The sequence below is a fragment of the Spea bombifrons genome, chromosome 1 (genome assembly GCF_027358695.1).
Source record: "Spea bombifrons isolate aSpeBom1 chromosome 1, aSpeBom1.2.pri, whole genome shotgun sequence".
In the NCBI taxonomy this organism is placed as follows: domain Eukaryota; kingdom Metazoa; phylum Chordata; class Amphibia; order Anura; family Pelobatidae; genus Spea; species Spea bombifrons.
The window spans coordinates 102,136,556-102,152,030 of record NC_071087.1 but is presented as its reverse complement, the minus strand read 5'-3'; the positions used below and the strand labels follow the sequence as shown (position 1 = coordinate 102,152,030).

The 15,475-nt window shown below is 37.0% G+C and overlaps 1 protein-coding gene across 3 annotated transcripts in view; it reads right to left on the bottom strand.

The window, feature by feature from the left end:
- The window catches only part of PCSK5 (proprotein convertase subtilisin/kexin type 5), a 151,806-nt gene that overhangs the window by 38,407 nt on the left and 97,924 nt on the right, over positions 1–15,475 (bottom strand). Inside the window, exons 14-21 of one of the 3 annotated variants that reach the window (XM_053466788.1) lie at positions 13,877–14,020; positions 13,476–13,578; positions 11,894–12,087; positions 11,389–11,473; positions 10,480–10,583; positions 9,767–9,896; positions 8,072–8,187; positions 3,559–4,775 (exon numbers count right to left, since the gene is read on the bottom strand). In XM_053466788.1, the coding sequence (XP_053322763.1) occupies positions 4,660–4,775; positions 8,072–8,187; positions 9,767–9,896; positions 10,480–10,583; positions 11,389–11,473; positions 11,894–12,087; positions 13,476–13,578; positions 13,877–14,020 (992 nt within the window). In that variant the 3' untranslated portion in view covers positions 3,559–4,659. Of the gene's footprint in view, positions 1–3,558; positions 4,776–8,071; positions 8,188–9,766; positions 9,897–10,479; positions 10,584–11,388; positions 11,474–11,893; positions 12,088–13,475; positions 13,579–13,876; positions 14,021–15,475 lie in introns of those variants that run through there. The other 2 variants (XM_053466794.1, XM_053466780.1) reach the window with 2 other exon arrangements.

Sequence of the window (15,475 nt, the reverse complement as noted above, 5' to 3'; positions counted from 1 at the left end):
GAAATTAAATTCTGACTCTGTGCTTATTTATTTATTTTTGCTTGCTTCAGAAAGCAAGATACAGGTAAAATAGAAAGTTAAGCCATGTTGTCCCACCGATAGCCTCTAGAGGACAAACCCCATATAAAGTATCTAGTCACAATGAAAATGCTCACAAACTTTAATCTGTATGCTGCAGAATGACATCAGAGGATGACGCAAGCTACTATCTAGGGATTTTACACTGAGATTTCCAAACAGATCAGAAATACAGTGAGTTTTTCCGACTAGAATTATTTGTGCGGATTATCAGTGTAAATGAAATTAGGTATTTACTTCTAACAGAGGTAGCTAACAACACAGAGGTAGCTATCATTCTTTTTGGTCAAGTCTGTGCAATCTTATCTCCGGCTCACTAAATCCAAATAAACAGAAAGCCACAACAGGATCCTGGGGTTTTCCCTTAATAGAAGCCTATAATTACAATAGTATTAGTTTTAAAACAAATGTTCCCAGATTTGAGCATAGGTTGGAACACTCATGAGTTCTCTCAACGAGATTTAAAAGGATTCATCCAAATATAGACCCCTTGCTCATTGTACCTTCTACCTAGAGAGATACCGGCCGCACAGGGGCCTAGGAATTATTCTCGGTTTTCTCACGAGTAATTTAATTAAAAGGTAATTTGTCTCACATTTTTACATGGACTAAAGCTGGGATTAGTCTCATATGTAGATAGACATTTTTACATTTATAATGGAACAAGTGAGCAAAAAGTTGAGACACTTTTGAGGAGGCTCGCCATAAGGTCCCTGACGTTTGTACAATTATCTATTCTATTATACATATCTCAAAAACGTATATATGTGATATCATATACACAACTACTTTATATGCTTTTAATCAATGTTAAACAGGCTAGAATTTATAAAGACACTTTCAAGAAGAGTAATTAATAACATCATTAAAAATTAATGAAAACGACAGCATTCATTTTATAGTATGTAAGGGATGCTGGATCTCCATTTTATGAAAATTATCAGGACCATTATCAGGATTTACAGCGGTTAAATTGTAATATTTTGTATTTTTGTGTTTCCATTTCGATATGTATTAAGAATGACTCACTATCTAATGTACATTTAATTGTTCCCTTATCTCTTCACCTCTGTTTTGTATTCAGCATTGTTGTATGTGTGATGAGATTAGTCTGGTGCTGATAATCCCTTGCTAGAATGTTATGTATTCATTGTGTTAATAATTTCCTGTTTGTTAATTTCCCCATCTCTGCTGAAAGTGGCTATATAAACATTGCCCAGTGCTAATAAAGTGTGTTCTTTTGCATTCTAACGGGTGTGTTGTGTCGTGACTGGTGTTGGAGTTCTTTTGGGAGTTCATTTTTCCCCCAGAGAATCTCCTTTGCTCCAAGAATGAAAGCGGTTACCCATCTTCGCTACAAGGAAGGCGGCAGCGATGAATAGGGACTTCTTGGTTCCCGTTACATTGTATGTTTCAGGAATAGCATTTACACTGTATATTGCCCAATACTAAGGAACCATGCAAGAGAACAGAAAACTGAGCTGCATATATTATTATATATCATATTATATTAGATAACTACGTTTCAACATGGTAAAGTTATATATGTGAATGTTGGCAATAATGAATACAATGTCCGATTCAACACCCAACTCCTTTTGCTACTGGCGCATACCAAGTTGCAGAATGGGAAAATGTGATTGGTTTAAAAAGAAAATGCCAGTATCACAGATTTAGCATAAGTAAACTAATTTATTAAAGCTGACAGTAGCTTGTGGGATTTATTTATAAATCAGTATAATTCTTTTGGAGATGTTGCGGTTAAAAGTTGACTTTACGGAAGCTGAGAGCAGTGGTAGCTTGGGACAGGATCAGCATTATCAGATAAGCACACTGTCCGGAGGTTCTCCCCACCTCCTCATTCACGCTTACAAAGACTGCCTGAACGAATACACAACAATCAGAAATCTAACAACAGCTGAGATATAACACAATGGGTATAAATAACCATGAAGATCCCAAGAACAGGAAGATGAGATAGCTGCTCCCATAGTATACATATAGTTTGGGCTTCTGATACATACACATTGCTTATTTTAGGGTTCAAGTTGTGTATACTTCTGTAAAAAAGCAATATTTGGCAAAAGTGAAAAATCTGTGAAATGCTGTACCCCGCCACATCAGTTTGCACCAAAACTGTATTGAAATCAATAAAAAATATCCCTAAAACAAAAGAGTGCTTACAGAACATAGTTCCTTACAACACAATGAACAATTAACAAGATGTATAAAAATATTTTTTAGCAGAAGATGGACTTACCTGGCAGAAAATTCTGACAACAGATATGTCAGAAATTAAGTGAATTGTAGCTATAGACCACGCTGAAGATGGCAATACTGTTAAACATGTATTATTTCTAAAAAATGCACTGCTACTGCCACCTCTGGGAGAGCCAATATTCGGAAAATACAGGGCTCTGTGATTAATTTGATGTTTCATTTGTGTGTAGATTACCTTTGTATGGGATTTCTTACAGCTTAAACTACTGAGAAGTTATCATGATAGACTGTAGGGATCTTTATCCCTGTATCTTTCTGTAACTTTCTCCCACATTTGGTTAAAAAATAAAGCAATTTTAAAAAAGTGGCATTGTCTGTTTTAGAAAACCTTTGCTACTGACCAAAAATCTTGCTGTAGGGTGTGAGTGCTTAAAAATGTCAAAAATGCTAATTTAAAGCAGAAAACTTGAACAAGTTAGAACTCACTAATTTCAATGCAATATATTTTAAATGGCATTTCACCAAAGCCAATTTGCATCAGCACTTGTATACACTCACTTGCAAGATTCATTAACCTGTTAGTTCCTCTCGGGTTGGAACCTCTCTTCCCCTGGGGATTGCAAGGAGGGAGCTGATTACCCCCTTTTTCCACACCCTGGTTCAGGGAGTAATACAATTAAACTCGGGGGATAGTCTCCTCAGATTATGTATTCAAAAAGAGTAACATGACCCTATACGAAGCATGGGCGCAATACTGTGCTGACTCCCAAATTCTGTTCCCATGGGATTTAAAATAAACTAAATGCCCTTCAGGCACCCCACTAAAGTGAGGGGGTCAAAATGTCTTTGGAGAGACACGGAGTCGGATCCTATCAAAGTGCATTCAAAGGTGCACAACCTTTTGCTGGTTCATCTAGCAAAAAGTTTGTGAGTTTCAGATAAAAACATGCAAGCTTTCATTCAACTTGCATGCCCTTTCCTTCAACCTGCAACATTTCAAGCACTATTTTGAGAGTGTCAGTATGACACGACAACTTAGTTAATAGACCCATTTGCCTGGGATGCAGAGCAACCTGCTGGGTTGGACCTTATTTGACCTGCTAAGGCCAAAAAAAGACAAAAAGCTAAACAAGACATCATAGTGTACTACTGGTCAAATGGAAACCCTATATACTGGACAGCAATACAGGCAATAGAAACATGTTATACACTAATTTTACAAAACCATCAACCCTTATACTCCATAACTAGACCAACACATTTGAAATGTAAAAACTGTGTTTTAAATCTTTTAATCCTGAGACAAATCTCAAACACCTCCATTTATTGTGGCAGACATTTTTTTTTTCAATTCCAGAGAACCAAAGATCCTGAAAGACTTCAGTGATGAAGAGGTTAATTTTGAATTGTACTTAACAAAACAACATTTGTTCGCTGTTTATGGGTAAACCAATAACGAAACAAATAAAAATGTAAAAAAAAAAAAAAGGTTAAATATAGTATGTACAATTACAGTGGAATAAAAACATAAAGAATTACAAACATTAAAATACATAGAATGCGTCAGAAGTGACATTTAAATACTTATAAGGAATATAGTCTTGCTGTGCAGAACCAAAGTCTCCCAGGTACAGGCCCTTTTAACCCCTACAGCACTGTCGAGGGACAATATTTTATATTTGATCACTGAACAGGATGGTCACAGCAAAACAAATTGTATGAAGTTTACCACGTTATAATGCACCAGAGCACAATGTAATAGCTCAGATTGCTTCTTGAGCTCTGTAATACATTTGTGGCCCATAAATGGTTTAGCATTGTACTTCCTTGTAGCCATTAGGTATAATAAGAAAATTGATATCAATGTTAAACAGATTAGTTTAAAACCAAATAAAAAGCAAAGGGATCAATTGTTTTTTCCGATGTTTCGTGGCAATATCACACACCGTGAAACAGGAGACTGTAGGGGTTAAAATGGGAATATTACAAACCTGTCCATGGGAGAGACCAAACAATGAACAAGAAGGCAATATCTTTTTGAACTGACATCACATCATTAGCTGTACCTTTATTTTGGCATCAATGCTTTGGTCACACAATACTGACTGTGGTTCCAGATGTTTCATTTTAAACACCCAGCTATACAAGGTAGGTCTGTTGTAGTTTGTTTAATTATTATTATTTGTTTATATTTTTTTGTCTGTATCTTTGAAGTTCCAACAAAACAGTTCATCATCCCTTTCCCCCCCTTCACAGGAGAGTTGAAGGGCAAAACAGTGAGAGAAATAGGTGGCTTTTTATTATTAATATGAAAAAAATCTAGAAGTCTAAAAAGAAGAGGGGACCTCTGTTGTGGCTAATTCATCCCTTCAGTGTACATGTTCTGCAGCAAAGTTGCTGAAGTACTTTTCTTATACACAGATTGTTCTTTTTCACTAACATACAGAAGCTACCCTCTGCCCACGCTTCTTCCGTTGCTTTCCAGAGGTTGAGAGTAGGAAGGAGCAGAAATATCAAGATTTTGAATGGGACACGGTGGACACGAAGTTAGATTTGATTTGGTAAGAACAGGCAGATTGGAGAAACCATTCAGCAGGCAGGAAACAAGCAAATTTGATCCATCAAGGGGAAATTTCATTCAACATTGTTTCGACAGGAAGGAATATAGTGGTCCGACAGTGAGTGATTGGAATCCATTGATGGAAGAGAAAAGAAAAAACAGTACAAAGTTAGAATATAACGAGAAATCATGATAAATATCACAGCATTTCATGTAGGATCAAGAAAGAAAATAACAAACAGCTGAAAAGGAAAGTAATGTTTAAAAACCCATAAAATAAAACAGTCTGACAAATTTAACTCAGTATCTATCTTGCCGACTTATCTATGCCCACAAAAATGTTATTATCTAAGATTGTGCTGACAGGCTTCTGGGATATTCACTAACAGATGAAGTGGCTGCATCCAGACACAGTAGCTTCTAATACACTTTATATGATTGTTATCAACCACAGTATGTACAGAAAAAGTCCATGACTGGCGCAGGGACTAGTCAATGATACTTGCGTGGGTGGCCATTGAAAGAAAGGCAACATATATTAATGTATGTCCTAGCATTTCAAATGTCCAAAGTGGGACATACTTGTCTTAGGGGTATTATTAGAGGCCTGTCCAAAGGCAGTGCTTAACAGAAACTTTTTATGTGTTATTGTACCTTGTTGTAGTTATGTATGTAACCAACTAAGGTATCTAGACAAAAGTATTTCATTTACATACTTCTAAATCCATTTTTTGCTTGCTATATACATATTATTTGGACTTTTAGGGCTGTAGAACACTTATAGCTATCACACATTCTCCTAGAAAAGAGGAATATCAGTGGAGGGGAGAAGGTTAAGGGTCTCAAAGGGAGGACAACTGGAAGCATGTCCTGTTGACAATAAGTGGCATATCACATCAGGCTTCGAGAGTTGCCATGTGGAAAGTGCCCACTCTCCAAGGGATATCACAAGGACCCTGTTATTCTTATGTGTATACACAGGTGTATATTTTGTACCGATGCAGTGCTTGGGCTTGCATTCTTTAGAAATTTTGGCTAAAAAATATGAAAACATTTAATTTCTATGTATACTCCCATAAGACTTAAATGTTATTAATACATCATACATATGGAAAACCATTAGCAACTGCGATGTTTTCAGCAAACTAATGGCAAACTGGTTGGAATTGTGCACTGGAGCTACCAATGGCACAAACATAGCTTATGAACAGTCTGTGTTTACCTTTTTAATGTCATATAATTTTGTAAAATGTCGATAGAATTGTTAATGAGATATAAAAATTGTCTACTCCTAAACAGTTTCAACAATTACTTCTAACACCATAAAAGAAAGGCATATGCAATTATTTGACACTCTATAAATAAGCCTGGTGTGAAAAGGGTTTTGTTCTTAGATGCTGTTCTTGTACTGCATCCAACAGACCAAAAACAACTCAAAGAAAGAAAATGACAAAGGCATGAAAGAGCTAGAGAAAACAAATGAGAGATGCAAGTCCATTGCTCACTGGGACACACTGAACAGAAAATATCTAAACAGGACAATCAAGACATATTTCATAAGATAAGAATAAAAAGATATTGATGTGCATCCCACGCAGGCATTAATCGTCAAATACTTAAACACCGTAGACTATGCAGCATGATTTCAAAATTCAGACACAAGTAACCTTCATAGCATTTCATTGCAGCACTGTACAAACTATATTGTTCCGATAAATTAACAATTATCGTGCGGCTTTATGTCTAAATAATACATTTATGGGGGCACTGAATACTCAAACGGGGTGAGAATTCCATTCTCCTATAGAGAAAAGAGCTTTTGGAAGAGTAACCTAGTTTTGTTAAATGAAGCGCATTCCGCCGACATTATATGAAGGGCTGACAACTTCCACTGTTGCTTTGTTACTCTATGGAAAGAATTAGACTAAATAGGATGCTACCTCCCCTCTAAATTTGGGGCCAGTCTGCAACCCCGTAGCCACGGCACTCAGGACACTCTTAACAAAGCGGCTGCATCATCTCTCTGCCAAGGGATGATCATACATGGCAACGTGGCGGCACGACATAACTAGCTCTGCTAGATAACTTTCGAAACATAGTCAACCTCGCATGTTTTAAATTAAAAGCCAAGGCTACACTATTAGTAAGAAAATGCTTTAGTCATATGCTAAGTGGTAGTGCAAATCAGCACATGGTGGGGCATGAAACCGCAGTCAATTTGCTGACATGGTGCATCTAATGGCGTTCATTTTGTTTCTATGAAAGATATACCTAGAGTGATGGATGGTACCTGGTAGAAAACACTGTTTGATAAATTGACTGTACAGAATGCATTAAGTAATACTTATACAAAAGATTAAACCCATAGGCAAGGCTGCTCAAGTGGAAATGTTTCACCAAGGGTCGCATGATTTAACTTTGCTTTGAAAAACCCTATATATTCTTATTTCAAATTCATATACAGCTCCTTTAAACATCCCTTAGGTGCTGGGAATGTGTTTAACGAATACCGCTTCACCGAACACCAGATGGCAAATAGCCTTCACCATATACAAATTAACAGAGGGTTTGTGAAACTTCCCATTATACATTTTATGATCTGTAAATAATATATGAATGAAAATGAAATCTCAGTTCAACACCTGTGGTTTCACATCATGAAGGGGATGTTGAGAGATAGAAAAGGGATCTAAAGCTCCTGGCATAGCTCGAGAAAACAAATGCAGTGCTTCTCATTCTAAACCGAATGCCATGTGAGTAACCTGGAAGATGTCCTATCACACGTTTGGTTTCATGGCTCGTCACAGGTTACTCTAAAAATAAATCACTGAAGGACAAGTGATCGAAGGGACATTGTGGTTACATAGGCATGAGTTTAGGAGGTAAAAACTGTATACACAACATGTTACAGACTGACCACCAAAGTCTGGCCAATCCTTCACTTATCGCACCATCGGAAATACAGCCATTTAGACAAGAGATTTATTAGAGGAGGAATAAAAAGATAAAATGTTCTTTTGAGAAGACTTTTCCCCGCTACTATTCATATATTTGTTTCTTCTTTTGCCAAGGACTAAATATCTTTCAGGGAACAATCTTGCATACCCACAGACTAATTTATTGTAATAATATTGGCAATTATTATTTCACTGTCAACAACTGACTGATTGTTTTACTGGGTACAGGAATGTCCTGTAGGTTCCATCCACTCACCATCTTTACAGACTGTTCCCACTACACAGACACTGCCTTCCAGCACGTAGCTGTCCGGACAACCCGTGCAGTTTTTGTCTCCCGGGCCAGAACAAGTTAAGCAACTGGCATCGCATCTGCAAAACATTAGAAAAAAACTGTTACAAGCCACATACGGAAAAATGCATCTTATTTTCTGCAAAGTGCTAGCAATGTGCATTAAAGTCTACTTGTCAGATAAATGTATTTGATGTAGGGGGAAGAAGGAAATAAACACCAGATGTGCCACGGTCTTGATGAATAAAGAACCCCAGTGATTCCCAGCCTGATAAGGTGCCTACTGATATAACAAATGAACTGCAGAGTAAGGACTACGCTAAGAATTATGTTCTGGATCACTTCTTCAACATGTCACAGAGAACACCGGGTGTGTCGGGTTGGCCCAAGACCCAACCAAATGCTTCATTTCAAATGCTGACATTTTGATATTCATCAGTTCCAGGGTAATTGATGGAAGCTGTAAGTGGTAACTAGCTGGCAGTGCGCTGCTGCTTGGAAAGAAGGTTAGGTACTGGGCCATCTGAGCGTTCCTGTCAGCCTCCCATTCACTTAATTTGAGAAGCACAGCTGGTCCTACTATATGCTACAAACTCATGGATCCAGTCACCGTAATAACACCGAAACCTTGTAAAGATATATAATGAGCATTAATATGTGTGTAACTGCAGGCAGAACATCCCGCGTCCATGTAATTAACTATGGCAGACCAGTTAGATTTCATTTGATGTGAACGCAGAGCTGAAATGTATTATTAAATAGAGGGAAGTGTTAATTAAACTTAGACATTCCAGATCCATCCCTGACTCTGACTGGATACACCAAACTACTTTAAAATATTAGATATTTCTATATTATACTTTAGTATTACTGTAATACCCTTAATATGAATGAATGAAGTCTGAATACATATTTTGTTTTCAAAAATTAATATTTGAACACTGGAATAAAACCCTAATAATATAGATTCGACTTGCAAATGTGAAACTGTTTTTTAACAACATCTAACGAATCTGAGGATGAACAGTATGCATTCAGCATTCAAATAAAGTCAAACACACCGTTAAAAGGTTCCATATTCCTGAGAAATGTTACTTTTGAATTGATGAAAAAGAAATGATTTGATGTTACCATTAAACAACTAGATATGGTAGTAATGAAAAAAAATGTGCAGGGTCTCAATCCTTATAGATCACAGAATCACTTGTAGTATGTCTAGACTGTGACTAATAACATTGTTAATACAAAGCACTGAGCTATGCAAGTTACAATAAGCTGGTTAGGCTCCAATATATTATAAGGCATTAGTACTTATTATTTTATATTCCACAGCGCTGTACAATGGGTTAACAGGACATAACAAGTAATATATTTAACTTAAAGAAACAACAGGTAAGGAGAGCCCTGCTTAAACAAACTTACAACCTAGCGGCATCTACTAATTAGCAGAAGGAAAATGGAAAAGCGAAAAAAAACCTATTTTGGTTAAAACCGTTAAACCCTGAGCATAATGTAAAATTTGGGATCAAAAATGTACTCCCAAGATTTTCTAAATCAGATTATGCTCTAATGTAACAATTGATAATGTAAAGCGGTTAGATGCAATTAACAAAAGAACAATTTGAAATGAATTATATTCTACTCAATAAATCGACTTACTTTTTGCAGGTTTTATAAACATTCGGTTTGGATTGTGCCAAGTAATATCCGGGACCACATGTTTGTACGCATCTTCCATCTTCAAATAAGGTGTCCTCGGTACAGTTTATACAGTTGTCTATTCCAGGACCTACAAATCAAAACAGAATTCTCATTGTACATCGTGAAAGCACTGGTTATGTAGTGCTGACTACCTTGTGACGCATCTAATTATGTGAATAATGCTGAATCGGCTATAATTGGAGTTACACATTTGCCTGGATACCAGCAAGTGTTTCTGAGCTTTATCATTCTGTCGCCTCCATGGAAGCATTATCAGTTAGCTAATGACTATTATCACATTGGTAAGGGGAGAACAAGAATGAATTATATTTATAAAACTACTATGTTTCGAACTACATTCATCTTGGTCACTATATGGCACATGGATGTTATTCTTCCCCTTAAATAATATCACTTTATATTAATTATCCTATTCCAGAATAGTTTTACTTTTCATTAGTTTCTTGGAATTGCTGGATAATTTATAAATAAAAATACATAGAATACACAATACAGCATGGCTGCAGGAACTTGATTTCTGTAGCGCCAAAGAGGAAATGAATACATTAAGTTCTACATTAAATAATAATAATGTTTAGCACCTATAGAATTGGTAGGTTAGGTTGCTGGGTTTGTAAAGCCCTGAATTACAACAAACCAACATATGATACCTGTACACGTGGCACATGATCTGTGGCATGGCTCACATTCCTTCTTTTGGATACTGTAGTATTTTCCATCCTCACAGCTGATAGCACATTTAGATCCTTGTAAACTACAGAGAAATACGAGTTAGAGAAACATGTCAACGAATATGGTACAGGCAATTCACTATTTCCAGCTCTACAGACACAGCTTTATATAGAGCAGCATACAGACTTCCTATAAACGCAGAACTCCCAGCATGAGAACAATGAGGCATCCTATAATGTCCTCTTTACCGTAATTCCTGATAAACACTAAATACACATAATGATGGAATATCCAGTAAGGACCATATAAAAGCCCTAAAAGAAATACGCACTGCATTATCAAAGGTTTTCCACCAAGAATAATGCAATCAGCAAGTGTCTCATTGCTTTGCTTCTGATTTGCCCGATAAATTAACCTGAAAAAAACAGCACCAGTTGGCTGACAATTGAAAGGTTTGGATTGCGAACAAACATTTGACATCCACCTGCCTCTATCCACATGCTTGCAAGCGCCTTGCGGTGAACCAAATGAAAATGCTGTCGTGTTCTTAACATGAAGGTTTTTCTATAGACATATCTTCAGCGGTTATTAACAAAGAGACAGTATACTGTACATCTCCCTGACTGTATTCCCTGCCTGTTTAGAAGCTGCTAAACTATCCTGGATACTGCATCCCATTAGGGACACGCTTTCTCTGGCAATAAAACAGCATACAAAGATACTGTAATGAATCCTTGGGGCAGTGAGCATGTATAGATCAATGCTGCTCCTTGCGCTTCCTTTACAAGTGTAGTAGGTAGTAACACAGAAACAATCAAACCCACCTCAAAGCTCCAAGCAAAACTAAGTAATATAGTTCTCTTCATGTATGTGTGTAAACATCATACCTTAGACCATGCTTGCACTCTGTACAGGTCTGCTCCGAAGTACACGTCTTACAGGTCTCACTGCACTTTCGACACAGGTTCTTATCTGCAAACACAGGAGGATAGCGCATAAAAAAATGGCACAATATATATATTTACATATATATATATATATCAATTTATCCTGATGTATTTTCAACCTAAATCAGGCATGCAACTAAATTACAAGCCTTTATGTTCGCTGACAGCACAGTTAATGTGCTACTTGAGTAACAATGAGAAGCTAGCAGAAGAAGCCCGCCGGGTTTGCCTTCATAATGCAAGGTGAGGCCAATGAGCTGAACAACGCTTCTGCAAACGCCTGCTTTTGTAAATAAACCCAAAGTGAGTAATGGAAGCTGAAGATGGGATATTAACAGAACAATTGGATAAAGACTATGTGAACAGATTTCTGTATGGACAGATGTTGCGAGTGTTTTCAGGATCATAGAGAAAATGTCGGAGACACTGAAGTGCATGACCTTACTTTCATTTAGGTAGAAGCCATCTGGGCAGTTAGTTATGCAGCTGTTGGTTTCTTCATTTAAATAGTAGCCAGATTTGCACGCTGTGCACTGGTCGCTGCGGCTCCCAACGCACATTTCACAGTGTGAGTAACATTTTTTACATCTTTTCTTGTCTGCGAAGTAGTGGCCGGAGGGACATTCTGATACACAAATCCTGGAAGAGAACAAGAGAACGGGTTCAGATGCACGGCCAGCGCATGGTACATTAGAGAAAATAAATCACAATGGTGCATGTCTTTTAATAATGAAGAACAACATCATTTAAAGGCACGCAGCAGTGGTTTGATCATTTAAAAGTGGGTGCGCCATTACTAAAATGACTCAATAGTTCAAAGAAAAACAAAAGGATGCCAAGGGGTAGATATATAAAGGCGTCTTCATAAATACATTAGTAAATCTGACGCACAAAGAGTATATATATATATATATATATATATTTATTTTTATTACCTTAAGCCACTAGGACAATCTTTGGGGTATCGGACATGGGTCACTCATATTACTCTGCATCTCTTACACGTGCAGAATTTGCCATATCCCCAATAATTAGGATATTGGTCAAGACAGCCCATAGGTGGGACATAAACCTAGTTGTTGGGACTTTCATTGTAGATTTGGGACTATAGAAAGGGAATCAATAAATAACACCTCCCATTGACGGTACAGATTAAAAGTCTCTGCTGCAAAGCTTTTCACATAATTGTCAAACTTTATGAAACAGAATATTATACACCATCCATAATGTGATTTATTTTTATACCGCAATACGCTGAAGCAAAACACAAGTTGTCCTCAAATGAAATGTTTAAATTCAATTTTAAATTCAATCAATTCAAACCCAGAATTATTTACGCGATGCAGATTTCTGTTCCAGCAGCGACTGTAAATAAAATATTTGTCTCCGAACGGTTCATTTTAGTTTATCAGATATATAAGTGGAAAATGGTTTGCCATGTAGAGAAAGATCCGCAACAATCACATTGATTTAGCCGCAAGAAACACTCTGCAAGATAAAAGCTAACTAGAATGTACGGAGTAGTTCTTTCCAGTAATACCTAAGTTTACAGAGCTTCAAAGATGCATATCCCACCCACTATAACACTCAAACAATAAATATAATAACTTTCTGCATCATTTAACTATATAAATTATTAATGTTTGTGAAGCCATGCAGAGGAGCCACATATTCAAGAGGAGATATAGTCGTCATCATTTTCTTTTTTAATATAGACAGACATTGAAATCCATTCCTGGTTTATGCAATAGTTATAAAATATGCTGCAAGTGTTTAAAAACAATATAATCTAACCCGAAGTAACAGATTATATCAATTGCCAAATGCACCATGGGAAGCCCTTGACATATAACAAAAAATCCCTTTACTTCCGTATGCACATTACTACTCTATTACTGCCCAAGCTAAACTATACCTTGCTGTCCCATTCATAGACCCGTGCCGAGAATTCATAGACCAGAGCAGAGAATTCATAGACCAGAGCAGAGAATTCATAAGGGGGAGTATGGTCTATTTAGATGTCTTACCTTGTGTTGTTTTTGGCTTTGTAATAAAAGTGTAGGCAGTCACTGCAGTGGTGGGGTCCTGGTCCATCACAACCTACATTACTGCATTCTGCGTCACAGGGACCTTTTGGGATTGAGATAAAACAAATCAAATACACTGCACTACATGAACACGTTATAACAACGTGCGGTTAACCTTAAATTCATTTTTATTGAATGCAAACTAAACAAACAGAGAAGTCAGGGGTCTCGCCGAGCAGTGGACAAAAACAATGTGTGTCTGGTCAAAAGACAATTTGTAACAGACATGAAATATGTAGAATTTAAAGACGTTGTTTAGTAAATGTAAACATATTATTTATTTAGTAGACTTAGCGATATTAAGCAAAAATCACCGCACCTTAGTCTAGCAACTGTCTCACCTGTATACTCATCCATGCTGTAGTCATCTGATGGTTCCTCAACAGGACTAGAACGCACACGCTCCACTTTTGGGACATCATTTCTAGGGGAGTATGGCTGGACAGATGTCCCATACAGAACTAAAGACCATTCTTTTAGTTTCCCTTTAAGCGAAAACAAAAAGAGAGCTTAAGACCTATGCAGTTCACTAAAAATATGTATATTTCATTGTAATATCTATATATGTGTACATACAAACTTTTGCCAAAGCACTTAAAATTAATACTTTTGTGAACAAGTAGTTCAACTGAATAACTTTCATGTAGTTATATCACTTGAGTTGTGATACTTTTCAGGCACGCTGCCCAGAAATTCTATCAGTTAATAATATTAAAGGATAAACACAATGATTCAAATTAATATGTTCAAAATATATATTAATTTATCAACATAAATGAAATCCAGGCTACCCCTGTACTAAACATAAACTTCACTAATCGGTATAATTATAGTTTAAGCTATAATTTCAAAATTGTTGTGTAATTACTGGTTTAACAAGGTTTTTAACCTACTCTGATTATAACGAGACTAGATTAATAACACTTTTTTTAAGTTTACTGAAATTGAGCTTAATTTGTCAATTGCTTGGATGCACTTCTAATCACTGGATGCACAGAGGTTTTCTTTGATCTTAGCAGACTCGTGGTGGTTCAGACCTGGGATAAGCACGCACAGTGCTGTGATTATGAAATGTGCTCACTTAATATGTACACGACTTCAAGCAGTTAGAGCTCCTTTTCTGTTAGCTCAGTTGCTTTGTTGGCCTGTATATATTCAGCAATCTGCTTTTTCCAAAAATGTCTGGGTTTGAGATACGTAGCTCATTGAAGCAAGTCCACGGTCCGTCATGCATTGTCAGTTACTAATGCACTGACACAAGTACTAATGGACCTGCAAAATATCACAATTTGACTCTCTGGGCTAATGGGCTGGTTGTCACATGGTCTGCTGCATACCATACTATGACCTGTAGGTTGTGGCAGCACCATAAGATTTCTGAGGGAACAACAAGCCTTCTGGCTTGTCTGGTGTCTGTAGATGAGTGTTTAATAATGCTTCTACATACCCCTAAATTTTAGTGGAAGGGTTTCCATCACCTTTTACCCACCATAACTTATGTAATGGTATTTCTTGGTTACCCCAAGCCTCAAGTATTAAGCCAGTATCACAACCTCATGCTGACGAGTCCCATTAAGGACAAAACAGCTGTCCATGAGTGGTGATCTGGCTATTGCACCTCTTACCGAGTTTTGTCTAAAGGCTGTCCTGTACAGCGGGCAATTACTTTCAAGGAATCCATGTATAAAGTGGATATAGAGGCAAAAGGTGATCATTGTTGACCTTATTTGCATGCACCTACCCAGAATCCCTTGTGGTTGTGGCAGCACCATGAGGTTTCTGAGGGAACAATAAGCCTTCTGGCTTGTCTGGTGTCTATAGATGAGTGTTTAATAATGCTTCTACATACCCCTAAATTTTAGTGGAAGGGTTTTCCATCACCTTTACCCACCATAACTTATGTAATGGTATACTAAGACATTAGTATGAAGGAAACTGTT